This window comes from Rhinolophus sinicus, chromosome 18 (genome assembly GCF_057876585.1).
Source record: "Rhinolophus sinicus isolate RSI-liver-muscle chromosome 18, RSI-T2T, whole genome shotgun sequence".
NCBI classification, from domain to species: domain Eukaryota; kingdom Metazoa; phylum Chordata; class Mammalia; order Chiroptera; family Rhinolophidae; genus Rhinolophus; species Rhinolophus sinicus.
In genome coordinates, this window is record NC_142518.1 from 41809731 (window position 1) to 41837726 (window position 27996).

At 48.4% G+C, this 27996-nt stretch overlaps 2 protein-coding genes and 1 non-coding gene across 6 annotated transcripts; all 3 read left to right on the forward strand.

The window, feature by feature from the left end:
• The first annotated feature begins 509 nt into the window (after positions 1-509).
• Positions 510-8748, forward strand: MAGED2 (MAGE family member D2). 4 transcript variants are annotated; one of them, XM_019710848.3, is made up of 13 exons: positions 510-665; positions 2162-2235; positions 2609-3109; positions 3715-4023; positions 4144-4207; positions 4467-4546; positions 5071-5165; positions 5840-5919; positions 6009-6051; positions 6377-6439; positions 7530-7644; positions 8031-8431; positions 8619-8748. In XM_019710848.3, exons 2-12 carry the CDS (start codon positions 2191-2193, stop codon positions 8421-8423), a joined length of 1788 nt encoding a protein of 595 aa, XP_019566407.2. In that variant the 5' UTR covers positions 510-665; positions 2162-2190; the 3' UTR covers positions 8424-8431; positions 8619-8748. The 4 variants fall into 4 exon arrangements, with proteins under 4 accessions (XP_019566407.2, XP_019566410.2, XP_019566408.2 ...); XM_019710851.3 differs by having other exon boundaries at positions 551-740; XM_019710849.3 differs by lacking the exon at positions 510-665 and adding an exon at positions 1188-1291.
• Positions 7227-7356, forward strand: LOC141569793 (small nucleolar RNA SNORA11). Its single transcript, XR_012493588.1, has one exon. It is a non-coding gene; the product is annotated as a small nucleolar RNA SNORA11 (small nucleolar RNA).
• Positions 8749-19993: 11245 nt separating the features above from the next.
• LOC148754614 (inter-alpha-trypsin inhibitor heavy chain H6-like) lies at positions 19994-25410 on the forward strand. Its single transcript, XM_088794859.1, has 2 exons — positions 19994-20163; positions 24916-25410. The coding sequence occupies exons 1-2, from the start codon at positions 20104-20106 to the stop codon at positions 25171-25173; spliced, it is 318 nt and encodes a 105-aa protein (XP_088650985.1). The 5' UTR covers positions 19994-20103; the 3' UTR covers positions 25174-25410.
• Positions 25411-27996: the final 2586 nt, after the last annotated feature.

Genomic DNA, 27996 nt, shown 5'->3' on the forward strand with positions numbered 1-27996 from the left:
GTTTGTAATAGTAAAAAAAAAAAAGGAAATAATCTAAATGTCCATGTATCCTGGACTGGTGAAATAAATTATGGGAAATCTATACAGGAAAAGATTATGCAGATATCAAGAAAAATGTGCACTATGGAAAGCTGCTTAGAATATATGACTGGAAAAAAAAACAGGTTACAGAACAGTAAGTATAGTGTACCATTTGTGGGCAGAAAACTCAAATAATAGGTATATGAATATAAAAAAAATCTGGAGGAATGTATATCAAAATGTTAATAGTGGTTATATCTGGGGGATGAGATAAGGGTGTTCATTGGTATGTTACATATTTCTGCATTATTTGAATTTCCACAACTACAACACATTATCTTTGTAATAAGAATAAAGATATGAAAATAAATAAATTGAATGAATGAATAGCTTTGAGGGTCTAGTTTTGGTTGGAAGGGCTTCAGACCGAGCCTGGTACAGTGGCATAAACATGGGCTTTGGCGTCAGACAGCCCGGAGCGGGGCCTCATTGCCCCACCCCCGAGGAAGGAGAAGGGGGGGTGGCAGGGGGCTGCGGAAAGGGGCTGGGCTGGGCTGGGCTGGCTGCAGCTTTAGTGCTGGAAGCTTTGACTTCGAGAGGGACTGAGAGGGGAGAGACGCATCCCAGAGTCGCTCGCGGACAAGGTGAGGAACGCTGAGATTGGGGTTTCCTGGCAGTCAGACAGTGGTTCCAGCTCCCTCGAACCTGCAGCCAGGCAGGTGGGCAATTCTTACTGCACCACTGCATCTGGGGGTGGGGTGACCTGGCGTGGGATGTAGGCAATCAGGAGGACAGAGAGTAGTAGGCTGTACGGACTGGGAAGCAGAGACTAGTGGAAGAGAAGGGGGAGAAAAACGGGAAACCGGGGATGTTGGGTGGTGGATGGGGAATATAAGGGGGAAGGGGAATACTGAGGAGAAGTGAAAATCCAGAGAAGAAAATATGGGATGCAGAGAAGGGTTAAGGAATACTGGGGGAAGGGTGCATAGGTAACACGGAGGAGGATGCAAGGAGGGGGAACAGGGAATTCTTTGGGGTAAATAGGAAATGCGATGGGGAAATAGGAGCAGGAAGCAAGGCAGAGAGAATACGGAGGGGGGTATAAGGAATGAAGAAAAGGGAGCGGGGGGAAGGGCAGACTGGCTGAGACGGAGGCCCCCTAGGGAGGCGGAAAGGGGCGGGACCACTTCCGGCCTGGAGAGGGGAGGGCAGTCTCCGAGTTTCGGAGGGGCTCGGAGAGAGTGGTCGCACTCGGGAATTGTAGGACGAGGTGAGCAGCAGCTGGGCCCAGCTCTGGATTAGAGCCCGGTAGGGGTCGGCCCCACCCTCTGGGATCTAGAGAAAACCTGCCCTAAGGACCGGATCTTACCGGATCCATCCGGCTGGGAAGGGTGGGGATTGGACCCAGTTTGGCTGGACCCAAGATGGAATCACTAACTCAGTACTGATTTGAGGAGGGGGTGTATTAGGGATGGGGCAGAACCAAGATGCGCTTTGCCCCTGTTTGGAGGGGGGCGTGTTATGAAAAAGGGCGGGATCGGGTGGTACTGTGGACTTGGGGTGGGTGTGAGAAGGGGAGGGGCCGCGACCACCGGACACTAACAATTTGAAAGGGAGGCTTGCTGGGGAGGGGGCGGGACCTAATGCTACTGCGGACCTGAAGAGGGGCGTGTGCTGGCTAGAGGGTGCAGGACTAAGCCCGTGACTATTGCGCATGCGTACTATGGATCGCTAGAAAAGCGTGTAGTGAAGGGCCCGCTCTGAGACGGGCCAGCTGCCGAATGCGCATGTGCACGGTGGACATCAAAGAAAAGGCTTGTGCTGGGAAAGCGGGCGGGGTTGAGATGGGGCCTGCAGCGAACGCGCATGCGCACTGTCGATCTGTGGCCGGGTGGGGGGGTGCACTGGGAAAAGGGGCGGGGTCCTCAGAGCTGCCGCGCTGGCACATCTTCCTGGAGAAGGGGAGGGTGGGGCTGCAGAGAATTGAGACCTGGACGTTGTGGATTTCTACTGAATCTGAGAACGGAGTCTCTGGGGTGGGGATTACAGCCCTAGGAAAGGTGAGGATCAGCCTCCAGGCAGAACAGGAGATAGGACGTTTAGTGGGCTCTCCCCTTGACCCAGGACTTATCTCCTTCAGACTCAGCTCTTGCCAGGCCAACTTGAGACATGTCTGACACAAGTGAGAGTGGTACAGGTCCAACCCACTTTCAGGTAAGGCCTCCTTCTGCCCTCTCCCTACCTGCTTTTCCTCTCCAGCCCCTGTTGTCCTAAGCCCTTTGGCAACACCCTCCCGTCCTTGTCCTTCTCCACCCACTTCCTTGCCTGGGTGCCTTCCACCCCAGTAGAGGGAGGGAGGAAGGAACTAAAGAGGGAGGGAGGAGGAGGGAGGGCGGGCAGGCCCACCCCTCTTCTGCCATCAGTTCCTGCTCAGAGGAAGGGAAAGCCTTGTTGGGCTGAGGTGGTCAGAGCACGCTGCAAGTAGGAGTTAGTATAGATCAGAGAAGTGAAGGCCTGGAATTTTGGAGCCATTTGCCTAGTTGGGGATGGGGAGAAGTTCCACAAGCTTCCCTGCTTTGTCTTTCAGACTGAAGCTTCAGAAAAAGACAGTGACTTGAAGATGCAAACCCTATTGACAGTGACCCAGAACTTGGAGGTCTCAGAGACACCAAAGGCTTCAAAGACACCAGAGGTCTCAGAGGCTGTGAAGGTCTCCAATGCTGCAGGGGTCTCAAAGGCCACAGAGGTCTCAAAGTCCCCAGAGGCTCAGGAGGCAGCTGCCACTCAGGTCTCATCTACTACTAAGCTGACAGATACCCAGGTTCTGGCAGCTGAAAAGAAGAGTCCAGCAGCTGACACCAAGATGCAGAATGCTGACCCTCAGGCTGTGACAATGCCTGCCACCAAGACCAAAAAGGTCAGCTGTGTGGCTGATACAAAGGTCAATACAAAGGCCCTGGAGACTGAGGCTGCTGCCTCTCAGGCTCCAGAAGATGAACCGGAGCCTGAGGGTGCAACTGCGCAGGCTCAGGAGGCTCAGGAGAATCAGGATACTCGGCCCAAGGTCAAGGCCAAGAAAGCCCGAAAGGTAAGACTGTTGCAGTCACTGCCCTAGTCTTTCCATTCTTCTTTCAGTTGGTTTATTTGTTCTGCAAACATTTAGAAAGTTCCCCAAGGCTATGGGGGACACTAAAAGGAGTGTGATGCAATTCCTGTCTTCAGAGAGTTCTCGGATTGGTGGGGAGATGAGACAGGAATACACATAGCTGCAATCTGAATGTAACACAATTTATTTTTACATAGTAGCTACCTTGTGTTGGGCTTTGAGCTAAGCACATTCACACAGGTTTATCTCTTAAATCCTGAAAGTAATCCAGTTTTATATAGAAGGAAGCTGAGTCCCAGAGAGGTAGAATGACTTATCCATGGTGGTTCAAACAGAGCAAGTAGTGGACATAGGAAGAGGAGATGCCTCAGACCCCACCTTTGGCCTGGTTGCTCCTGGCCTGGTTCACAGATGAAACTCCTGATTGGGTGCCAGTGAAAGACAAACCCAAGATTCAGCATGGCCAATGTCTAGTGAGTCAGGTTACTACAGGAGTGGGATTAGAGGGGGCTTTTGGAAGATACAGGATGAGGAAAAAGGACCATCTACTTGGTCTGACAATGTTGTAATCCTCTCTTTCGATGTAGGTGAAGCATCTGAATGGGGAAGAGGATGGCAGCAGTGATCAGAGTCAGGCTTCTGGAACAACAGGTGGCCGAAGGGTCTCAAAGGCTTTAATGGCCTCAATGGCCCGCAGGGCTTCAAGGGGCCCCATAGCCTTTTGGGCCCGCAGGGCATCAAGGACTCGGTTGGCTGCTTGGGCCCGTAGAGCTTTGCTCTCCCTGAGGTCACCTAAGGCCCGTAGGGGCAAGGCTCGCCGCAGAGCTGCCAAGCTCCAGTCATCCCAAGAGCCCGAAGCATCACCACCTCGAGATGTGGCTCTTTTGCAAGGGAGGGTAAGAACCCTGTCCTCTACACTATGCCTTATCCACTGCCTTGTTTGCCCTCTTCTCCACCATCCTTTCAAATCTTCTGCAAACATATTTTGATCTTTCCATCTTTTCCTCCGGTTTCAGGCAAATGATTTGGTGAAGTACTTGTTGGTTAAAGACCAGACGAAGATTCCCATCAAGCGCTCAGGTAGAGTCTCCTGTTAACCCTCCCTCCCCCCAGCTCTGCCCTCCAGCACCCTCTTCCCCGCATGCTGGGGGCATTCGTTGCTCTCGTGCTCCTACCTCTGTTTTCCCAAAGTTCTAATTTGGCAGTGCTAGCATCTCTTCATTAGGTTAGAACCTGTTTATGTCACCCACAACAGGGTTGGCAAAGGGCCTATAGTTTGGGTATGGGGGTCACCTGGCTTCATTTCAGCCCAGGTGCTCGCAATACTCTCCCCTTGCAGACATGCTGAAGGACATCATCAAAGAATACACTGATGTGTACCCTGAAATCATTGAACGAGCAGGCTACTCCTTGGAGAAGGTGAAGGGGCAGCCCTGGGGGATGGACAAAATGGGGAAGCCTTGAATCACACAAAGGTGCACATGGCCCTTCTCGGGGAGGGGGATCACAGAGACTCGCTAACCCAGACCCATCACTGTGCTGATGGGCAGACAGTGGCCTAGGGAGGTATATACACTAGCCTGGGGTCACACAGCAAGTCAGTGGTAACAGCACAGCTAGGACTCAAGCCACCCAACTTAGTCCCAGCTTCTGTTTGCTGCTGGATATGTCCTATAATGTATTTCAGATGCTCACCTGTCCCTTCCATTCCCCATTCTGTCTCCGTAGATTCCGACTAATCAGAAGGATGATGTTGATAATAATAGCACATTTGTTGCCTGTTTGCTGTGTGTTGGTCACTTAGCTAAGTGCTTTATTTGCATTATCTCACTGATTTCACACACACGCACACACACAAACACACACACTAGGTACACAGGAAGCTGTGGGATACTCAGTGGGCTGAATTTTGTGATCTTGCAAGCTTTTTTTCCTATCCACAGGTATTTGGGATCCAACTGAAGGAAATTGATAAGAATGACCACTTGTACATTCTTCTCAGCACCTTGGAACCCACTGATGCAGGCATACTGGGAACGTAAGCTGGTAAAGGGCTGGGGTGGGAGGGAGTCTTCTGCTTTTGTTCCCACATCTCCTTAGAGAGTCAGGAAAGGTGGCCTAAAAAGACCCTGTTTCAGCTCCCGCATGTTGTTGGAGCTCTGCACACAATAGTGGTGCCTGATTATGATTGAAGGGTGTGGAAGCCTGGGGCAGGGCATTCCTACTGTCAGGTCGTCTGTTTCTCTGGAAGCTTCACAGGAAAGCAGACCTGTCATTGCTTGTCTCTTCCTACTGGCCTTGGTAGAGTGGTTCTCACAGGAGGGCTTCCTGGTGTGGCTGGATCATGATACTTGAAGGGCAGGAGCATCCATGGGGCTGTACCTAAGATTCTCTTAGGGCTGAGGGGCCCGGGAGAGAAAGAAGGGACTCACATTGACTGAGTGCTTGGGTCCTACCAGGTTGACAGGATTTCTTCCATCCTCTCAGTAACCTGGGGAGGGGAGGATGTGGTTTTCCCATTTTATTGAATATGAAAGGAGGCTCAAGAGTCTATAAGTGCCTTGCCCAGGGTCACATAGAGGTTGAAGCATAGACTGGGCAGAACTCTCCCATATCTGAGGAATCTGGGAGAGGCTAGCCTGGTGAGCTGGATGGTGTGATTTTTGCAGATGGCTGCTGGACATGAACCTCTCTGTCCTATTATTCCCCTAGGACCAAGGACTCTCCAAAGTTGGGTCTCCTCATGGTGCTTCTCAGCATCATCTTCATGAATGGAAATCGGTCCAGTGAGGGTGAGTGGCTGTGCGTGCAGCTGAATGGGTGGCCACAGTCGGAATTCCATGTGTTCATTTTCTGCCCTGTCTCTTGCCTCCCCTTGCAGCTGTCATCTGGGAGGTGCTGCGCAAGTTGGGTTTGCGCCCTGGGTATGATTGGTCTATCTCAGCACTTGCTGTCCATGTTGTCCTTTGGCAAGAGAGGATGGTCCCAGGATTGTATCAGCCTGGTGGTCTGGTGGAGTGGGCGGGGATGCTGGACTGGGTAGAGGGCCTAGGGCTCTGACCTGGGTGGATGGGGAAATGGTCCTCAACTCTCTCTGCTCCCTGTTTCACTGTCTCTTGGGCTTCTATGGAGCTTCCCTTTTGTACCTCTTTTCCATGTTGGAAATGCCTCTGTACACATCTGGGAAGTGTCACAACCCTGATTGCCTGTACGTATGTATGTATGTATTTCTTTTTTCTCTGCTATCAGGATCCATCACTCACTTTTTGGGGATGTGAAGAAGCTCATTACTGATGAGTTTGTGAAGCAGAAGTAAGTATCTGTGTGGTGTTAGTATGATCCATGCATTTTGCGTTTTAGAACTGAGTGATAAAGTTATACGCATGCATGTGTGCTTATGTGTGTATATGCAGGTGGTAGCTTATTTTTGAGATGGTGACAGGGAACAAGAGCACACATTTCCTGACCTATTACATGTACTCTTAGATATACCTTCAGTACAATTCTACAGGGGAGGGATTATCATCACCAGCATTGTACATGTGAGGAAAACTGAGGCTCATAGCCATTTGCTTATGGTTATACAGGAAACAAATAGAAGATTTGTTTTTAGATTCAGGCCCAGTGCCTTGCTGCTTTTTACTATGCCAACCAGGGCTTCGTAGAAATTAATTTCAAATAAAAAATGCCATCGAATGGTAGCTTTAGGCAGTCAGGTACCATGCTAGGGACTTGACATGTACATCTCATTTCATTTTCATAACTACCCTGAAGTATAGGTGCTGTCATTCCATCTCCATTTTCAGTCGCTAGACCTGGGGCTCAGAGAGTGGAAGTCTGAGCATGGCCCCGGCTACTAAGGGGCGCATTTGGGCCTGAAGCCCAGCCCTCCTGACTTTCTGGCCAGGGCGCACCCTGTTCTCGGTCCTCGGAGAACATGTGCGCACTCAAGCAGGTGCACTAGCACCTGTGAGCACACACACGGTCAGGAGTGTACACGGAGCACGCTGCTGCTCTTGGGCTGTTTCTTCCCTTCACAGTCGTTTTCTATGGTGGACTGTCCCAGGGCTCAGCCTGACCACGGACGAGACCCTGTGGTGGGGTGTGCTCAGAGCAGGGGGCCTGAAGAAATGGCTCCTCTGTTTACAACACACCCGACAGGAATCCGGGGTCATTGTGACAAGGGGCACAAAACTTGTGGCCTTCCTATGAACAAACACCCTACATGTGTCCCCCCTGCACATCTACATGACTGCTGGCAGGACCAATGGGACAGGGCTCAATATTAGAAGACAAGCTGCAGTATTTGTTGGGGAAGGTTGCCACCAAGAGCCTATGCAGTCCATGCATGAGTGGGCCATGGGTGGTCTTAGACGTAAAGTCTTTTAACTCTCTTTTCAAGGTACCTGGACTATGCCAGAGTCCCTAATAGCAATCCCCCGGAGTATGAGTTCTTCTGGGGTCTGCGCTCCTACTATGAGACCAGCAAGATGAAAGTCCTCAAGTTTGCCTGCAAGGTAATTGGAGATCTGTCCAAGCTTGGCATATCAAGAGCATGGGGTGACCCTGGCTGGGGCAGGCTGTGTGCAGAGCTGCCTGCAACTCATATATGAACATTCTGAAGTCTCTATTAATGTGCCAAACACTTCAGCTGAATCATTTAATCCTTACAACCAACATGTTGCCCTACTGAAAATAAGAAAACCCGGGCTCAAAGGTTGTTAGGTGACATGTCTAAGGTAATGGAGCTAGTAAATGTCAGCTCAGGGATGGAATATTGCATAATTACTAGAAGTATTTATTGTATTCCTGTTGTATACAGCATGTAGCATGTCACCTAGAATATATGAGGTGCTCAATTCTCAGATTCTGATCCTTCTGATGGTTGTTACTTCTGCTTCAGGTACAAAAGAAGGATCCCAAGGAATGGGCAGCTCAGTACCGAGAGGCGATGGAAGCAGATATGAAGGCTGCAGCTGAGGCTGCAGCTGAAGCCAAGGCGAGGGCTGAGATTAGAGCTCGAATGGGCATTGGGCTTGGCTCTGAGAATGCTGCTGGGCCCTGTAACTGGGACGAAGCTGATATTGGACCCTGGGCCAAAGCCCGGATCCAGGCAGGAGCTGAAGCCAAAGCCAAAGCCCAAGAGAGTGGCGGTGCCAGTACTGGTGCCAGTGCTGGCTTCGGTGCCAGTGCCAGCCTGACCGCTTCTCTCACATTTGGGCTCTTCGCTGGCCTCAGTGGAGCTGGTGCCAGCAACAGTGGCAACTCTGGTGCCTGTGGTTTCTCCTACAAGTGAGATTTCAGGTATCTACTTAGATTTGGTGGGGCAGGTGGGACTCCTTGGGATGGGATGAGAAGCTGGGTAATTATAGGAAGGCCAAGATTGGAGGACCATACAGAGAGCGTGGGAAAACACAGCTTTTGACAATTTATTCCTTCCTGTTTGGTGGATGTCAATTGACTTTTTAATTTCCATTACTTGTGTTTTCAGATACTGCTAATCTCAGCAGTCTTTCTCTTCAAGCCAGGGTGCATCCTCAGAAACCTACTCAACACATCACTCTAGGCAGCCACTATCAATCAATTGAAGTTGACACCCTACATTAAATCTATTTGCCATTTCTGAGTTTATTACTTTGTGTGTGTGTGTGTGTGTGTGTGTGTGCTGTCACATTTTGGTATTACAATTAAAAATGAATTGGGAAAGTTTCCATCTTTATCTCTGCTTAGTTTGAGGTGACATTTGTTGGAAGGAGATTAACATGCCTCTCTGGGATAGGTTGGGCCTCATCTTTAGCCTACAGGCCAGGCAGGATTGTAGTGAGGTGGGGAGTCATTGGGTTTGTACGCACAGAAGACACTTTGAAGAAGAGACCTGAGGTGGGCAAGTCTGGAGCAGAAAGCAGAGGTAGAAGAGACTGGACATCAAATATAGACTCTTGAGAAACTTGGATGACACGTGAAGGAGACACAGGTAGGTAGCTGAAAGGAGATAGAGGAACAAGTGAGGATTTTCTTGGGAAAGGGGAGAGAGACTTGAGCAGGCAGGAGCCAATAGAGAGGGACATGTTGAAGATGAACTCAACATAGCTTAGTCCTTGAGGAGGTGGGAGGGGAAGGCCCGGAAGAAAGAACTGCCCAGAAAGGACTTGGAGAGGGGACTGGAAGGATGTCGGGCAGTGAGAAGGCTGCTAGAGAATGGAACCCATGATTGTTGGGAGACCCCCTCCCCCATGGCAAGGTGCTCACTGGTCTTGTAGGAATTGAGATAAGTATTAGTTTATTCCAAGGTTTTGCTTCTGGAATAAAGACAAGACCGAGGGCAATGAGTGTGAGAGAGGTATAACTTCATTACTGTGTCCACAGTACTTGATACATAGCAGGTATACAGAGTAGTGGAATACATCGAACATGGGACCCAGGCAGGCTTGGGGAGGAAGATGAGATTGTATGACAGACTGCGATACAGTACAGGGGTCTCAGTGAAGGGCGTGAATAGGGTAAAATGTTAAGTGAACATACCAAGTGCCTGATACATGTCTGGCAGTGTTCTAGGTGTCTGGCAAGGGGTAATGAGAATGAAAAGGATGAACTGGGGGACTAGTCAGTGGAATGATTGTATTTAAGAAGACAGCAGAGTGGGCTCTCAGTGATGGTAACCTGTAAAGAGTGGACAGAGAAGGTGATGGTTCCTGGAGATGGGTCAGTGGCCTGGGAAGCCAGGATGTTGGTTGGGTTAGCCACATGGACTGCAAAATCACCTGGGTTGGTGGCAGGAGTTGGGGTAGAGGAGTGCTATGAGCAAGGCTATGAGTCATTCATATGTGGTTGAAGGTGTCCCCCCAGCTACATGGTCTACTGAGGCACAGGGCCCTCAGGCAATCAGATCCACCTTTGCCCTGTTTGGGGACTATTTCTCTTGACTTTTCTGACAGCCCTTACCAACTAATTCCTGCATTACCAGACCCCTAATCATAGAGACTGTTCTGTGGACAATGAGACCCTAGTAATGGCTGCCTCTTCCCTCCTGTAGACTACAAGAGATAATGGAACAATGTTTATTGCTAAGGGAACAGGCTTTAAAACAACAAAACCCGGCTCCACCCAGAGCAAAGCAGCTCCTTGGTTGTAGCCATGAATTGAGACCTGCTTTTGCTGTTGAGGTGTTCTTCACTGGATGCAGAGGCTCTTGCATTGATTCTATAGGCCATGATTTCAGGCTGGGTGGTACCTGGGAGAGGTAGACAAGGTAAGAGGCAGCTTAGGCCTAGGAAGGACTCTAGTGGGTGGATACCATGTCCAGGGCCCTTTCAGATTCCGAAGTGATGCCCATCTGAAAATGGAACAGATGGAGGATGATGCGGAGTGTGGCAAGGAACTTAGGGACTGTGATTCCAATAAAAATTGCATTCAAAGTGAATGGTAGAGATAAGGGTGAGTCATAGTCACAGACTACTGTGTGTGCAGGGCTCCTCACCTTTTCTCCCTTCTTATAAGGCCTAGAATTTGACAGGACAAGGGATTTGCTTTTCCTTACTTCCCAAGTGTAAGGACTGAGGGAGGGTGTGTGAGGTAGGGAGTAAGAGATCAAGTCTGGTTCCAGGCAAGTTGGGAGTGGCCAGAGCCAGGGAGAGGAAGTGGCAGGGGAAATGGGAACTGATTCCAGTTCATGATTTGCTGCCTTTATCACCTTGTAGGACCATTACTGAAATGAATGAACCCCACAATTTTCAGTATTTCCTTCAATGTATCATTAATTAAATTCCAAGTAATTCTAGAAGGTATTATGTATCTTCCTCTTGGCTAGGAGTGGGAAGAGCCCCTAGAGCAGTTTCTCCACATATTTTTCCTTAGCACCCACTAAGCCTTTTCAGAGATTTTTTTTTCCTAATTGCTGACTCCCCATGAAATTTCAATACCACAGATATACTGTACAGTATATCTATTTAATAACTACATTTGTGCTTTACACATAAAAACATTTTAAAATTCAATAAGGGTTAATAATGAATAAATAAAATGTTTAAGTTAAAAATTAGAAAATTAAAAACGCTGCTGGCAGTTAACTTTATAACTATTTGCTGAGCAACATTTAATTTATTTACATTGTAATGTATCAAATTACATGATTTTTATATAACTGACAATTTATATAACTGGATAATAATAGCAGTGTAATCAATTTTAAAAAATCGAAAACTTATTTTTCCAGAAAAAGTGAGATAATTGAAAATTTAAATTACTTTCATAAAAATTATTTTAGTGAACTGAACTTTTAAGTGTTGCGTGATATGAGAAAATAACTTTTAACTAGCTGCTAGATATTTATTTGTGTACTGTCAACATTTTTTCTTCTCAGTACTTGACATAACTAATGATGGAATGAATAACTTCTGTAGAATTAAATAGAAGCCATTTTTATTTACTTCAAAAGCCCAAATAACACGCAAAGGCACTGAGGATCAAACATAAACGCAGTCAATGTCAACCAACAGGCACATGCAGACCACTTCTGAATGACCGTGACAATGAGTGATGGATTGAAAGTCCTTCAATCACAGCCACCTATTCACCATGGTTTTGTAGCTCTGATCTTGCTTACGTTTTCTGTATATTCCATGACCTCAGCATCATTATTGTTCATGTGATACCCAAGAAAACCCAGAAGACAAATTAGGTACAAAGAAATAAGATTTTGTCAGGTAGAAGTTAGATTTAGAGGTCCACAAACTATCATAATAGCTGATATTTTTTTGCCTCTCTGAGGACAAATCTTCACCTCCTTGGTGGTGATTACTCATCACCTTATCTGCCCCTCACCTCCATGTTGAGAATGTAAGCATTATAGTAACGTTTCACTTGGACTGAATAAAGCAAGGTAGAATGAATGCGAGAGAGAGAGAGAGAGAGAGAGAGAGAGAGGGAGAGAGGGAGAGAGGGAGAGAGGGAGAGAGGGAGAGAGGGAGAGAGGGAGAGAGGGAGAGAGGGAGAGAGGGAGAGAGGGAGAGAGGGAGAGGGGAGAGTAATGGAAGGGAAAAAGAAAGAAAAATATCTACTAAAGACCAACCATTTGTAAGAACAAAATGGATAACAAACTTTTGCCCAAACTTACACTTTCAAAAATGCCTTGGTCCAACATAATTCTATGAATCCATATATAATCATCATCACCCCTCTCCAAAAGATCACCACAAATCATCACCTGGTATCTCCAGCTCCAAAACCAGGAATTTTTTGGTGATATCTTTTCCTCTTCCAGTTACCTCGCCGTCCCTTCCAGATATGCTACAAGCTATAAACTAAATTGTACATTGAACCACCACTCACACACTATATTCTCCAGTGGGGTGAAGGTGAAGAAAGAGAATGGAAATGAGAGAGAGAGAGAGAGAGAGAGAGAGAGAGAGAGAGAGAGAGAGAGAGAGAGAGAGAGAGAATAAGGAGAATGGTTACAGTTCTTTTAATTGAAACTAGTCCAGAGGCCATAGCTGATGTTTCTGACTCCCCTTTCTCTCTTCTGAATTCATGTGTGCCCCTTGCCTTAACAAGCACCTTAGCTGCTCATGGTTATTTGCTTGGAAGTGTGAGGCGAGGCCCTTGGTGGTCCTGAGTATGTATGGCTACTGTATTCTTTGGCTAATCTGGACATGATGTGGATGAAAGCACCAAGGGGATTTTCTGGGACCCATATATAGGAGGTACATGTAGAATAAGACATGTTCCAGTGGGTCCAGCAATCCTGAATGTGCCTTGGAGGAGCAAATTGTGCATTATGCTCCTAAGGGACTTTAGAAGTTGTTTCTACAGCAATGGTGTGGAATCTGAGCTCTTGGAGGTCCCTCCTTTACTGGATTACTATAATCTGCCTTGAACTTTTGCCACTGGACATGGCAGTGCTAGAGTCACGCAGTGAATCTCCTGAGTTCCAGACATGATCTTCCCTACCCCATTGTGTAGCAGACTCCCTATTTCCACTTAAAAATTAGGATCACTCATCCTAGCCACATAGTAAACACCCCCTTTTTGCCTATTGGTTCAATGTCATGAGAAGTTTGAAATGGACAGACGAAAGTCATAACTTCCTGTGAATCAAATTTTTGCAAGAGTTTTACTAAGAGAAGTGATGAGAGGTGTCACCCCCATTTCCACCCTTTGTTTCCTAGACTTACGTATTCTGTTTATGGGAGAAAGAACATCACATATTGGTTGTTGAGTCGAAGAATACACTGAATTCTTTAGGAGGGCCCTCAGACCTCACAAAGCTTCTTGCTATCGCCATAACGAAATCTTCTATAGGTCATACCCACCTAGGGAGGGGATACTGAGGGGCTCTTAGGAAGGCCTGGTTTTGGTTCCGGCTCTGGCTATGTGACCTGGGGCTGCTCTCTGCTGTAACGGCAGATGGTTATGGGTGAAGTTGTATGTGATATGAAAAGGGAAGCCCATGGTCATTAGACCATTGTCTTACCTCTTTCACAGCAAAATGTGTTCCTTGACCAGAAAAAATATTGTAGGGGATATTTCAATAATGTATGAACAGTATTGTATGGGATATTTAAATGGGCTATAAAAGGTATAAAGTAATCAGAAAATCCAAGGATGATGGTACTGGTAAAAGCACTGCAGGCAGGGAAGGCAAATCCATTGCAGAATATGTGATTATTTTGGTAAGGACAAATTGACATCCACTCCGTGACAGAAAGGGTCCAGTGCAATCCCTCTGTCATCCAAGAACTTGCTGGTCTCTCCAGGGAATGGAGACATATTGGGGTTTCTGCTGTTGAGAAACTGGGCACTCAACAGTGTTGGTAGCCAAGTCAACCTAAGTGAAGGTAAACCCATGTTGAACCCTTGCATAACACCCATCCCTTCTACAGCAATTTTGTTCACTGGCTCTTCAAACAAGCACTGGGATATCTGGAGAAAGGTTGACATATTTCCACAGGGTGGGCCATCATGCTCCTTTTGGTAAGCATTCACATAGGACACAAATATTCTGACACTCAGCCCATTCTGAGAGATCCGTTCATTTACTCCTCATATGTATGTAGGCAAAGCAATTAGATGGTGCCTTGCTCGTAGTAAGTGCTCTTTAAGCATTTTGTTGCATTATTGTTATTGCTGTCAGTTCTCTAATCTTGAGCCTTCCCAGTCTCTGACGATCTAACCAGACTGTTGACTGGTATTGATCAGTGCCCCTGGCCAGCTCACTTTCTGGATAAAAGATCAACCAGATGCACGGTTCCAACTTTTGCCTCCCAGGAAGATTTTCCTTCCTGACGTCCCATCAGAGTCACACCTGAGTGGGGCTGTAACACCACAGCTGTGAACTTCCAGCTAGTTCCTGCGTACCTCACAGCATCACCTGCAAAGCATGCTCCTGGGGTTCTTTTCTTCTTTAGTGAGCTGGTTATTGGGAACTCGGCACAAGGACCTAAGTGTGAGCTGAGGGAGAACAAGCAATGCGGCAGGACTAGGTGCTAGGGGAGTGTGAGTCTCCTGTAACTCACTTGTGCTTTCAGGACCTGCTCCAGACTGATCTTTTTTTATACCACCGCACTTTGGTGATGGGGTGTTGTTATTGTCTGCACAACTTTATGGTTTGGTGGATCAGTGGCACCAAGGCCCAGGATAGGCAGCTCAGGTTGCACAGTCACTTGTGTGTGTGTGGGGGCACATGGTTAGGCATTCAAACTCTACTAGGGCCAGTAATTTAACTTTATTAATCATCAGGTGCCAAGAGCTCTTTCTCAAAAGGAGAGTAGTTATTTGACAAAGGGCATGGCTTTTGCTGCAAAACTATAGAGGCTGTGCTTTGATTCTCCAGTTGGCTCCGTACAGCACTCCAATCTGTCACAGACACTCACTCAACTCATTAAGACATTTACTGGTTCAGTCAACAAACATGTATTAGTGAGTACAGTTTTCATGGTCCTGTTCTGAGCACTGGCGTGTCTTGTTCTCAAGACACGGCCAGTCCACTGGGGGCAACAATGACAGCACTAAGAGGAACCACAAAGGGCTGTGGGAGCCCACATGAGCAAGTGATTCGCTCTTCTTCTGCATATGGGCATGTTAATAGTCACAGCTGGTGTGTGAGGAACATCTGCACAGATGCACAGATACAGGCACACATTTATACGTATAGATATGGGCATTGTGTACACACATTCTAATTAAGGATTGTGAGTCAGCAGTCAGCGTGCTCTGGTGGAAGGAGCCCTTCCTAGAAGGTAGGTGACAGGAAGTAAACTGCTCTGTGTGCCCTGGGACGCGTCCCAGCCCCACTCGGGCCTTGTAGCTCCTGCCTGTAAGATGTGAACAGCATTAGCTCACCCAGCCTGGTCACTGAGTGGCAGGTTACACAGTGGATGGGCAGCACCTGGAGCACTCCTGGCACACAGTAGGTGAGAGCTACTGTGACTGATGTGGTGACAGTCAATGGAAAAGCGCTTTGTAAACCCTTCACAGTGCACTGTGCCCATGAGCTTGAAGGTTGGGGCCAGGTGGACGCGAGTCCATGCTCACGTTTGTGTGGAGGGAGGCACACCGTGTGGAGATGGCCACCTGTCCTAACTGGGTGCTGAGCTGTGTGGGCAGGGCCGTGGCCATCCCCAGCCAAGACAGCCCTGGCTGCAGGTGGTGCCATGGTGCAGGGATGATGCCTCTGGTGGCCTCTGACTGCTCTGAGGAGTGGGGGAGGTGGGAGTCAGAGGTCAGAGTCCACCTCAGCGGGAGGCTGCCTGTCTGAAGGCAACAGAAAACAGGCATGAGGAAGGGCTTTCCGGTGAAGTATCTTGCCTGGGACACACCGCCTCTACAAGGAGGGGAAGCTGAGGGGCTGGTAGGAAGGCCTGGTTTTCAGTCCTGGCTCTGGCTGTGTGACCTGGGGCCGCTCTGTGCTCCTGTCTGGGCCTCAGCTTCCTCATCCATAAACTGGTGGTGGTGATGCCCACCCCACAGAGCTGCTGTGAAGGTTAAATGAGGACACGCGGAAGCAGATGGCACCATGCCTGCGTACAGGTGTCCAAAAAATGAGCACGCTCCCTCCCTCCTGCGTCACACTTCCCACTTGTCCCATCCTCAAGCAATTCCCCCCAGCAAGAACCTGTGCTAACAAGCCCAGGCACAGGGCCGAACCCTGGGTAAAATGTGTCTGTTTATAGAGCCAACACCCATACTGTGCAGGTCACTATGCTCGGCTGGAGAGAAGGGACTCATGCCATAGAGTCAGAGATGGGCCACAACTGGGAGAAACGGAGGCCAGGGCACGGTGACCTGCCCGGGGGAGGAGAGGACAGGGGAGGGCTTCCTGGATCAGATCACTGAGCAGCAGCTGGACCCTGGATGAGGGTGGGGGAAGGAGGGCAGGAAAGAAGCAGTAACTGGTGGGGGACAAGTGCTGACACTGTGATGACCTGCACGATGGTGGTGGCGGAATGTAGCATCAGCCCTGAGTAAAGGAGGAGTCAATGGATTCAAGGGTGGGTCACTTCAGGGCACCTGTCTGTGCAAGTGATGGTCACCAGCTGACAGAGGATGGCAGCCTAGGTGGGGACACTGCACAAGCGAAGGTACAGAGTTGTGAGAAAGATGAGGGGACCAGGAAGGCAGGAGTGTAGGGTGCTCATTATAATGAGGCTGAAGAAGCAGCCAGATCCGAGCAGGCGTGGAACACCAGGACCAAGCTCTCAGACTTGCAGATGCTGTGGGCACATGGGAGCCATTCAAGGACGGGTCAAGACTGAGTAGCTGACAGGGTGAAAGTATGGGAGTGACCAGAACCTGCTTCTACCTTGTCACTGAGCCCCTTCCCCCCATTCTCAAGGCCCAGGTAGTAGTCGACCCACCCATCCGTGGCCCAGATGGCTCAGCTTGGCCAATGCTTCTGGGTATATGGGGCCCTCCCTACCTGCTTGCCCCGAGCTGAGAGGCCGGAGTCACCTCCGATGCGGCCTCTGAGGTTGAGTTCACTCTCACCGTGCCGGCATAGGTAGATAGAGCGGGGCGTGACATGGATGTTCATGAGATAGTAGACTGTGCAGCTCTGGATGTGGTCCTGCACTCGGTTCACCGTGTAACGCGTGCCCACGTCGAAGATCTTGATGTAGGACAGGTGGCTGGGCCAGCCCAAGCAAGAGCAAGGGCAGCTCAGAGACTGAAGGTGCGGTCTCTCTGTGTTATCCCACATTTCTTCCTCTAAACCCACTCTCCATCTGTGCCCCAAGAGATTGATTTGTGTTGATTGCATCCTCTAGGCTCCCTTGTTCTGCCAACCAGAGACATTGGCACGGGATGGAGGGTGGTCAGCACAAGAGTTTGTGTATTTAATCCCATGCCTCCCTATCTACTGTGTGGTGCTTTCACTGTGTCTAAGTTCCCCTGACCATGGCCATAGGCTCCTGTGGGCAGCCCCTCTTCCATGGTTATAAGTCTTGCCACTTTCTTGTAACTGCTCCCTCTCCCGACCCTTCCATCCTTGGGGTGGAAATAGCTTTCAGTTCATGCAGTCCTTACGTATCTAACCATCCGTTGTGGATCCCCTTAACCCTGTTCACACCTCTGAAAATTATGTCTTACTAATTTATCTTCACATCACCCACTGAGTATGCCATTTATTTTTTAGAGCATTCTGATTGACACAGAGAGTCAATGTGAGTGATAAAGGAAATGAATGAGTAAAGAAAAGAGTGGGTTAGGGGACAGCCAGTTAGCTCAGTTGGTTGAAGTGTGGTGCTCCTAACAATAAGGTTGCCAGTTCGATACCCACATAGGCCACTGTGAGCTGTGCCCTCCACAACTAGATTGAAACAGATACTTGACTTGGAGCTGATGGGTCCTGGAAAAACACACTTAAAATAAAGAAAAGTTTAAAAAAGGAAAGAAAGAAAAAAGAGTGGGTGAATGTAATGTGAGTAAATGCAAGGATGAATAAGTGTGAATAAAGTGTGAATGAGGGAATGATGGAATGGGTTGATCTGTGAAACTTTCCCTATTTATTCTGCTAAGTGTAGTGGAAGCCACACTGGCCAAATCTTGCTTCCCTCTGGAATCACCACTCAGAAAGGAAGGACAGTGTGAGGCTAATATAAAGTGCAGGCTGTCCTTGATGATACCGTCTGAAGCCTGTAGGTCAGAGAGATGTCCTGGCTGCCAGCCTTGCTTCAAATTTCATTGAGAGGTGTTTGAAGGCCAGACTGGCAGCATCAGAATCACTACGTTAGAAACACAGATTCCTGGACGCCACTTTCTGGAGTCCACTTCAGTAGGTTACGGAGGGGCCCAAGAATCTGTTTGTAACCAGTTTGCAGGTGAACTTGGTATCCGGCCAGATCAGAGAACCACCAAGCAGGCCTACCAACCTCCTCTGGGACGAGTGCACAGGCAGAGAGAAATCGCCCATGTCGTGTGGCCACCCTCACCAAGCTGTTTAGCTGGGAGGTCCTGGCTCATTTGACCACGCAAACCCAGAGACACAGTATGGTGCATGCAAAGGAGAGAGACAGACACACAGACCTGGGTTCTAGTCCCAGCTTTGGCTTTCACCTAAGGTGGGACGGACGGCACATCACTGAAATGCTCTGCTTCACTTTTTCCATCTGTACAATGAGGAGATGCCATCTGTGGCCCAGGACCATGACGAGAATTTGAGAAAATTCTTCCCTGCAAATCACTGTTGCAGAGTAATGAAGATTTGATGATAACAGTAACTGCTGCATTATTGAGCACTTATTAGATCCAAGCGTGGTGTTAAATGCTTTATATAAAGGGTCTCATTTAATCCCCGCCGACACTGTCTATGAAATTGGAGCCATTGTCATTCCCGTGCTACAGATGGGGAGACTGAGGCTTAGGGAGTGTGAATAACTTTCCAGGTCCCCACAGGCGGCATCTGAGTCCTCCTGCATTCTTAACCCTAAGCTAAAAATGGCAGCTCCCTCCCACTGCTCCTTAAAGGTTAAAACACAGGGTAGAGCCAATCCTGTGGGGATAAAACAGAACAAAGGCCTCTGAAAGGAAGGAAGCCAAGGGAATGTATGTAAGCAGGCGCCTCAGAGAGTATAGGGGCTCAGTTTGCCCCTAAGCTTCCTGACAGCTGTAGCAAGAAGGCGGGGGAATGGGGGCTGTGGGAGGGGGCACAGAATTCCCAAGTTTCCATTTTCTGGGGGAAAAGGGAGGCACAGAGACATGTCTAAATGGACATTTGTCTTGGACTGAAATTCCAGAGCAGTTGATCTTGTGGCCAGCTCAGCAAACATCCGGGACCAGAAATCCATCTGTGACTTCATGAGGCGCTAAAAGGGTTATTCACACACGTGATTCTGAGAGTCAGAAGGCAGAGGGAGAAGAAAATACATGAAATTCTATCCGAGAGGAGACCCTTGGTACACTGCAATTCCCTACAGCAGTTAAGGGGCCTAGGAGGAAAGCGAAGCCCTGTCTGTGTGTCTGCCTCTCTCCACAACACTGAGTACATGGCTTCTCTGGGAGAAGACCCGGGCCCCTGGACTACCTGGGGGCATGACACGCTTTCTGACTCTGGGCCCCGGGATGGATGGCAAGTGAGCCAGGGCAAAGTTGTGTGTGAGGATCAGACTGCCAGAGCCCGGGAGCTGAGAGGAGGCCTGGGTCTTTCAGGCTGGGCTTGCTGGAAGAGGCAAAGCAGGGGGAGCTCCTTGCAGGATTTGGGGAGGAAGGAGTGTGGCATTTGGGCAGGAGGAAAGTGTTTTAGGCAGAAGGAGCAGCAGGAGGTGCAGGGGTTACTTGCCACCCTCCCCAGGTATTGCTGCTTTTGATGCCCCTTTGCCTGGCTTTCAGCCTAGTGAGCCCTACATGCCATCCCAACCCAGCCTCCCACCTATGCAGGTGAGGCTGACTTGCCTCCATCTACCAGAATTGAGAGGGGAGAGACCTGTGTCCGAATCACCTTCTGTCCCACACTGCAAGACCAGTCTGCCTTCTCCAGCTCAGGCATCATGGCCGACTTCGTGGTCCAGTACGATGTAGTCATGGAGGACATCATTGGCGATGTGCAGGTGAGGGGGCCAGGGGAATGGGAAGAGCATGGGCTCTGGAGTCACACAGGCCTGGGCAACAGTCTGGCCTCCACAAGTTGCTCATTTGGTTCTCCCCAGGGATCAGGGAAGACTAGTGAACACGAACAAGAAGATGTGCAGTGACACATGACTTCACACCTTGGGGGGCACATGTGCTCCCCCCAAAGGGTGGGAGACCTGGAACCGTATACATTGAGTCGAATTCCAAATGAATCTGTCCCTAATTGAATCCAGTCATAGTCCACTCTTATCCAGTCCTTTTGGAAAGTGAATTATTGGCCAGTAATTGGTGTCTCACACTCATGGGCTGTCACGTTTTTCTCTGCAGCTCTGATACTCTGATGTTCTCTTGGACCTTCTTGCGCTCTCTAACTTTTAAAAATTCTCTTTGCCTCACTAGAGCCATCTGCCTAAACGGGGACCACTTAAATTCTGAGCTCCCACACTCATGAAGAACAAGCAGAGTTCTCCTGCCTTACCAGAGGGGTAGAGCACTGATCCTAGCCCTGTGGCTTTACGCCAACGATTGCACAGCAGCCTGAGATGTATGATCCCAGCCTGCCTTCCCCACCACACCTCTCACTGCCTCCAGCACACAACCACCCTCCAGCTGTCCCCCCCACACACCACACCACACCCCTGTTCCCCCAAAGCACCTGAACCTGCCATTCGTCTATGTCTGAGCATTTGCTCATACGATCTCTTGTGCTGGGAATATCTTCTCCCTCTGTTCCCCACTGGTCAGTGTCCTCCTTGTCCTTAAAGACCTTGCTCAAATGCCGCCTCCCTGATGACCACACCCCACTCGCAAGTCCTCTCTCTGCTCTGGGCTAATATAGTGCTTTGGTTACACTTGTCTTTGTGCACTCATTCATTCATTCATTCATTCATCCATCCATCCATCCATCCATCCATCCATCCATCCATCCATCCATCCATCCATATGTGGGCACATCTCCATTGAGCAGAGCTACTCTAGCCCAGTCCTGTACTCATTGACTCTGAGAACTCAGAAATGAGGTGGACACAGCCCCTAATCTCCCTCCGGAATGTCCCGGTCTTGAAGGAGCCAGATACATAGAACCATGACAATCATAAAATGTGCTAAGCATGTGTATAAATCTATAATAGGCGATGTGCAGATATGTATCGCTGAAGAGGTTTTTAAGAAAACCTTCCTAAAAGAATTGGCTTCTAATTAACATGGGAAGAATGAATAGCGTCCATCTTTCCCTGGGCCGATAGGGTGATGGGAATGGCATGCAGAGAGAGGTGGAACAGCATGTGCAGAGGCACAGGGATATGGCACAGCCTGCTGTGTGAGGAGAATAAAAGTAATTCGCCTTCTCAGATTAGGAGCTGAGGGCACCCTGCCAGTAGGTGGCAGCAGGCTCTTAATCTGGTATTGGGGGAGGGAGAGAATTAAGGTATTTATCTGCGTGTTTATTCTTTACTGTTTCCACCATTGTCTGGAGTAGAAACACAGGTAGAATAGGTGGAGTAAGGCAATACATAATGTGACCCATACTCCCATCTGTCGTGTGTCCTGACTCCTGTGCCCCCCCAACAAGAACCCTCAGTTTACCTCCCTTTCCTACTCGAGTATGCCCATCTTCCCAAGCCCAGCACATTCACCCCTTTATTCAGTCAGTCCGGACTCCCTAATATGTGTCACACCCACTGCTGGCTGATGTTGGGAACCTGAGGTGAATCACACCTGTTCACTGTCTCTGGGTGAAACAGAGAGAGGCAATACTGTCATAAGACGAGAAGGGCCCTTTCAATGATAACCCAAGGTATGATGGAAGCCATCATGAGGGGAGAAAGTGCTCAGGGAAGGCTCCCTGGAGGAAGTGAAGAATGAGCTGGGTCTTAAAGAATGTGAGAAGAGAGCCAAGTTTGGAGGAGAGCTGTGAGAGAGCAAAGGTATTCTCGCAAACTGAGGGCCGCATGGTACAAAGAAGGGAGGCTGGAAATATCCAAGGGTGTATAGGGAATGACAAGTGGGTTGGAGTTCCTGGAGCATTGGTTTTAGGCACAAGAAATGGTAGGAGGTGAGCCTGAAGGCCGCGAGTGATGCGGGGGCATGATAAGGAACATGCAATTTGTCTTCAGGCGACCAGGGAGCCACGAGAGGCATGACATTATGAGCTGTGTGTTTAGAAAGACTTGATCGAGCAGGTGTCATAAAGATGTATGGATGGGAGGGGCCATAAGAGAAGCAGGGAAACCTGAGAAAGAAGTCCTGAATTTGGACTTTGTAGTTTTGGCATTGAAGGGAAGCGTGGACCTGAGAGATCCAGCAGGTGAAACCAGCAGGAGTTGGTGGCTGGTTGAATGTGCGAGCGAGGGAGGGGCACAGGAGGACTCAGGGGTGACACTCGGGTTTGTATCTGGAGTGACCATGTAGATGATGGCACCTCTAAATGACAAAGGCACACAAGGGCAGGATGGGGGCTGGGGAATAATGAGTTTATTGTTTGGCAGGATGCATCGGAGGCATCTTCAGACATCTAAGGGCACATGTCTGACGGTGAGTGGGTATGCGGTTGTGGAGGGGGAAGAGCGCAGAGCACTGGACTGGAGAAAGAGACGTGGGGTCATCAGTGGACATTCAGCCATTGAATCCAAGAGAGCTAGCCAGATGCCCCAGGGAGAATGTGTGGAGCACAAGAGCAGATCCACGATGGCAGTTGCTAAGGCAGAGATTCCCATTCAAGGAGCTGTTGCTCTCTTCGTCCCTCAGGGTGTCCGGCCACACCAACTGCCAACAGCCTGTTCAGAGCTGTAAATTCCCACCACTTCCCTCCATTGTGCTACCTAAACAGAATCATTTTCTTGCATGCCATGACTGAAAATTATTGGGACACGCTTCTTCAGGGACCAGGGGAGAACATGCAGCCCAAGAATGAGACTGAATGAGATGGGCCAGAGAGCTAGTGGTCAAACAAGGAGAGTTCGCCATCTCAGAATCTCGGGGGAAAAGATTCTCGAAGAAAGCAGAAATAACCATCAATTGTGAAACTCACTGGGGAGGTGCAGTCCGATGAGAACTGAAATACACCCACTGAGTTTGGACATTGTTGCCATTAGTGAGAGAAGGGTCAGTGTGTGGTGGAGGTGGGAGCCAGTCTGTGCTGGGTGGAGGAGTGACATGGAGAAGACAAGACCCTCGCAGGTGCCGATTTCATGACCGTGGCGTGTTGCAGGGAGGAGAGAAGCTGGTTTGAAGTTTAGGTGGGATTGGGATCAATGGGGGTTGCCTTAGTGGATGGAAAAAGACGCAAAAACTTTATATTCTCAGGAAGATCCTGTAGGGTGTATGGGGTGGGTAGGAAAGCAGGGTCCTGACGGGTGGAGGAGGTGCTAGCGGCTAGTAGTACGTTAGGTGCAAGGCAGGACTGTTTTGTCCTTCAGTAGAGAGAAGAGGTGCATGGGGATGTGGACCCTGTGTCAGGGTGGAGTGGGTAGGTAGTCCAAGGGACATGGCCTGGTGTCATTAATTTTGTTCATGAGGAAGGAAGGGAGACATGTCTTGAGAGTAGAAGGGCATGACAACCACCCATAGGAGAGTGAGTGGTTGGTGAGCTGGCTCATGCATGCCTCTGGCTTATAGGATGTGTGAGGTGTGGGGCCACCGGTGAGCCTGGGACGGTGGAGAGGTGGGCATGTGATTTCCCCAGAAGCTCTCAACTACCCATGTCTGCGAGCAATAGAGGTGACAGCTGGCCTCTGCTTTTAGGTTGGGCAGCTGCAGGCTGGTTGACCCAGGCCTTTGGGAACTGCTGTAGAGTGCCAGGAGAAAGTGGAGACATGCACTTGTGAATTAATTCAAAGGCTGAGGTGGAGGGGAAGAGCAAGATGTCTTCCCATGTCCTCCGAGATCCCCTGACGGAGGAGGAGATAGAGTGTCCAGCCTTGTGATCAGAGAGTGCCTGAATGGCAGAGAGGAGAATAAACTGGTTATCCTAGGGCAGGGCTTGCTTCAGGATACTGAGCAGCACAGACCCTCAGCAAGCTCATACTTCCCTAGGCTGAGCTGACACTGGTCCTGGGGGCCCTTCCTGCTCTCCCGCCCGTTCCTTCAGCTGTCCCAGCCCACAGGCTCTGCGGAGGGAGAGATGGAGTGGGGGAAGGGGTCAGCAGCCAATCACATCCCCTACAGCCTTAGGCATCTGCACCTGGTCTAACCAATCCCCTCTGAACAAACAACTCGCTCAGCCTCTGCTCTCTCCTCCCCTCCCTGCTCTGCCCAGCAACAGCAGAAAGGAGGTTTAAGGAGGAGAGGGAGGCCCTGCAAACTCCCAGCCCCTGGCAGCAACGGAGCTGGGCCCCAGGCTCACTCTATAGAGGGAGGTTAAAACAATACTTACAGTTCCTGGAGCCCAGGCAAAATGTCCCTAGGGGCTCTCAAGACTGTGCAAGCCCAGCTCTCATGGACAGGAACTCATATATTACAGAGATCCTGCTTCTTGGAGCCTTGGGCCACAAGCCAGTCTAGATCACTCCACAGCTCTGGGGCACGTCCTGGATTGACAATCTGAACGGCAGAGACACAGTTCTGGGGGAGGAGATGGACATTGAACAAACAAGCACACAAATGCCTATTTAACTAGAAACAGTGATAAGGCCTAGGAAGGAAAAGAGCTGTTTGTTATGTAGGAGAATAAGAGGGGCCCGATTTAGACTGGCTTTTACAGTTTGTGTTGGTTTCACTTTTTTTTTGTCCAGATTTACGACGGCTATTTTATTCATTACTTTGCCCCCAGAGGCCTCCCACCTGTTGAGAAAAACGTGGTGTTCGTGATTGATGTGAGCGGCTCCATGTTTGGTACCAAGATGAAGCAGGTAACAAGGACCTTGGGGACCTTTCATAGCTCTTCTTTTATAAGGCTCAGCAAACAGAGAGTTCTGGAACATTGGTTCCCTGGGGCCAGAGACCGTACCATCGCGTCACCCTTGAATCGTATAGGCCGGGGCCTACCTTAGGGTCCAGGTACCTTATCTATCAGGAGCCGTGTAGACCTGGCACCTCAGAATTTGAGGAACATTGAAACATTGGACTATGGGGCCTCAAAGCTTTGAGACCTTCAACCACAAAACTCCTGGGCTCACAAGTTCCCAGAATGGTAGAGCTTTTGAGATAGAGTACTCTGGTATCATTAAATATGAGTAAAAAAAAACAAAAAGAAAAAGCTCACATAGTGTTAAGATGGCAAAGTAGGTAAACACTGTGCTTATTTCCTCTTACCATCATATTGAAATTATAACTAAACTAAACAACAACAGTCTTTAAAAAATCACCTGAAGTCTAGCTGAACTGAATCCCTACAACTAAGGACAAACAGAAGAAGCCACCATGACACTGGTGGGAGGGGCAGAGACATGGAACAGGCTGATCCTACACTGGGGTGTGAACAATAAAATTCTTGATGATTAACTTAGCTGCTGAGATCCCCACCCCCGAAAGAGTGAGGGGTCCCAGTGCCATGTTAGGATCCCCAACCCAGTGTCTCAGTGGTGGCGAGAAAAGTCCCCATAAATTCTGGCTGTGAAAATCAGCAGAGATTGTGGCTGAGTGACCCAAGGGCAGTTGCAGTCCTTAGTGCTTCTCTTAAAGGGCCCACGGATGGACTTACTCAGTGATGGACTTACTCAGTGATGGACTCACTCGTTCTGAGCGTCAATGCTGGAGCAGCAGTTTAAAAGGTGCCAGGGACATATGGAGAAGAACTGAATTGTCTGGATTCAGGGCAAGGCCTGGAGGCACAGCTTTCTCCTGTCACTAGTGCCCGGCTGGCAGAATCCATTGTTTCTTTTGGGGCCCTACCTGCTCCCGGGGTGCAGACACAGGCAAGCACCATATGTGAGTCTCCATTAACCTACAAAACCATTCATTCACCTTGATTCCCTGAGAGCCCCCCCCCAACTTTTGGGCCCACCCAAGCCTCTTTGAGTGGCTTTTCCATATAAACAGCTTGTCTTGCCTCATGCCGAGGACTTTCCTAAAATATCTCAAAGTTTCACAAAACCCAAATCAGTGGCATCTGGCTTTGGCATGTCCTGTACCTCTCGCTGAGCACACTTAAGTCTGGCACTAGCAACAGCTGGCTTCAATTCATGGCTTGTCCTCTTGAGGCACCTCCAAGCCCATTGCAGTCAGCAGCCATCTGCAGATTGCTTTATGGCTCATGCTGGGTCACCCTAGACAGGGTACAGGCTGTGGTTGAACTTGGCCTTTGGTGGGGCCCCTCCTATGAGGCCCCAGGGCTAACGCACCCACTAGCCAGGCTTGCAAAAATCTTCTCCCATTCAGTTGTTTGCCTCTTTATTTTGGTGATGGTTTATTTTGCTGTGCAGAAGCTTTGAAGTTTGATATAGTCCCATTCATTTATTTTAGCTTTTGCTTCCCTTGCCTTTGGAGTCAAATTCATAAATGCTCTTTGAACGCAAGGTCCATAAGTTTAGTACCTATGTTTTCTTCTATGCAGTTTATTGTGTCAGGTCTTATGTTTTAGTGTTTGATCCATTTTGAATTAATTTTGGTCTTATGTTTAGTGTTTGATCCATTTTGAATTAATTTTGGCAGATAGTAGTCCAGTTTCATTCTTTTGCACATGGCTTTCCAATTCTGCCAGCACCATTTATTGAAGAGGCTTAGACTTAAATCTTGTAACCCTTCTATCAAACCACCCTTGAAACAGAATATTCGAGCCATAGGCCAAATAATTTTTCACCTTAGAGCTTGAATCCTTAATGCTCTGGAAGCAGTATTTCAAACCATGGTTCTCTGGGGCTCTAGAATTGTAAGGTTCAAGTGTCCTGGGCAGTATCGCCTTTGTACCTTAAAGCTTTGAACTACAGTGCTTTGCGAGGTCAGGTGTAGGATGCAGGATCTAATGAATTTTAACATCATGGGTGCCTGGATGCTTAAGACCTCAGGAAGTCTTTGGACATTAAAGCTCTGTAAAGTTAGCATTCCTTGACCTCATAAAGACCCAAATCTTTAAGCCTAGGTAACTTAGTCTCAGTGTGATTTTTCAGTCCCTGAACCATTTTATCATCAAATAACTCTGTCTTCTGCTGTGTCCAATTTACTGTTAAATTTATACAGTGAGTACTTAATTTAAGATATTATATTTTTTTAATTTTAGAAAGCAGTATGAGTGATTTCAAAGACATGTCACTAGAAAGTATCCTGAGGCAAAGAGACCCAAAATAATGAAAATATTCTAGTGGAGTGTTAGAAACATGTTGAAAAAAGACAAATGATGAAATATGTTAACCTATACATTGTTATAGCTGTGAGAATACCAATTAGCGAAAACCACATTTAAGTACACCACAGTTAAACTGTTGAAAAATAATGGAAATGAAATATATATCAAGAGCATCAAGAGAGAAATATTATCTTTGAGGGATCAACAATACATCTTATAAATGAAGTTTGAACTGAAGCTATGGAAGCTAGTAGGCAGTGGAATGATTTTTTAAGGTGTTAGAAAAAAAAAAATAACCCAAGGTAGTTTTGTGTACTCAGACAAAAATTTCTTCAAAAATGAAGGTAAAACAATGACGTTTTCAGATAAGTGTTGATAGAATTTATTTTCAGCAAGCTCAAACTACATGAAGTAATAAAGGATGTTGTTTAAGCTAAGGTAAAACGAATTTATATGTATGAAAAGAATTGTAGGAGGAGTGAAGATTTCTTGGAAAAGATAAATATAAAAGAATACTGACTCTGGAAATAATATTTTTATAGCATATAAAAACAAACGATATTAAAACAATAGTGTAAAGTGCATAAAGGAG

Coding starts and splice junctions, on each gene's coding strand:
- MAGED2 (XM_019710848.3), top strand. CDS start 2,191: ATGTCTGACACAAGTGAGAGTGGTACAGGTCCAACCCACTTTCAG. Junction 2,236..2,608: donor CAGGTCCAACCCACTTTCAG/GTAAGGCCTCCT, acceptor TTTGTCTTTCAG/ACTGAAGCTTCAGAAAAAGA. Junction 4,024..4,143: donor TGGCTCTTTTGCAAGGGAGG/GTAAGAACCCTG, acceptor CTCCGGTTTCAG/GCAAATGATTTGGTGAAGTA.
- LOC148754614 (XM_088794859.1), top strand. CDS start 20,104: ATGGCCGACTTCGTGGTCCAGTACGATGTAGTCATGGAGGACATCATT. Junction 20,164..24,915: donor ACATCATTGGCGATGTGCAG/GTGAGGGGGCCA, acceptor TTTTTTGTCCAG/ATTTACGACGGCTATTTTAT.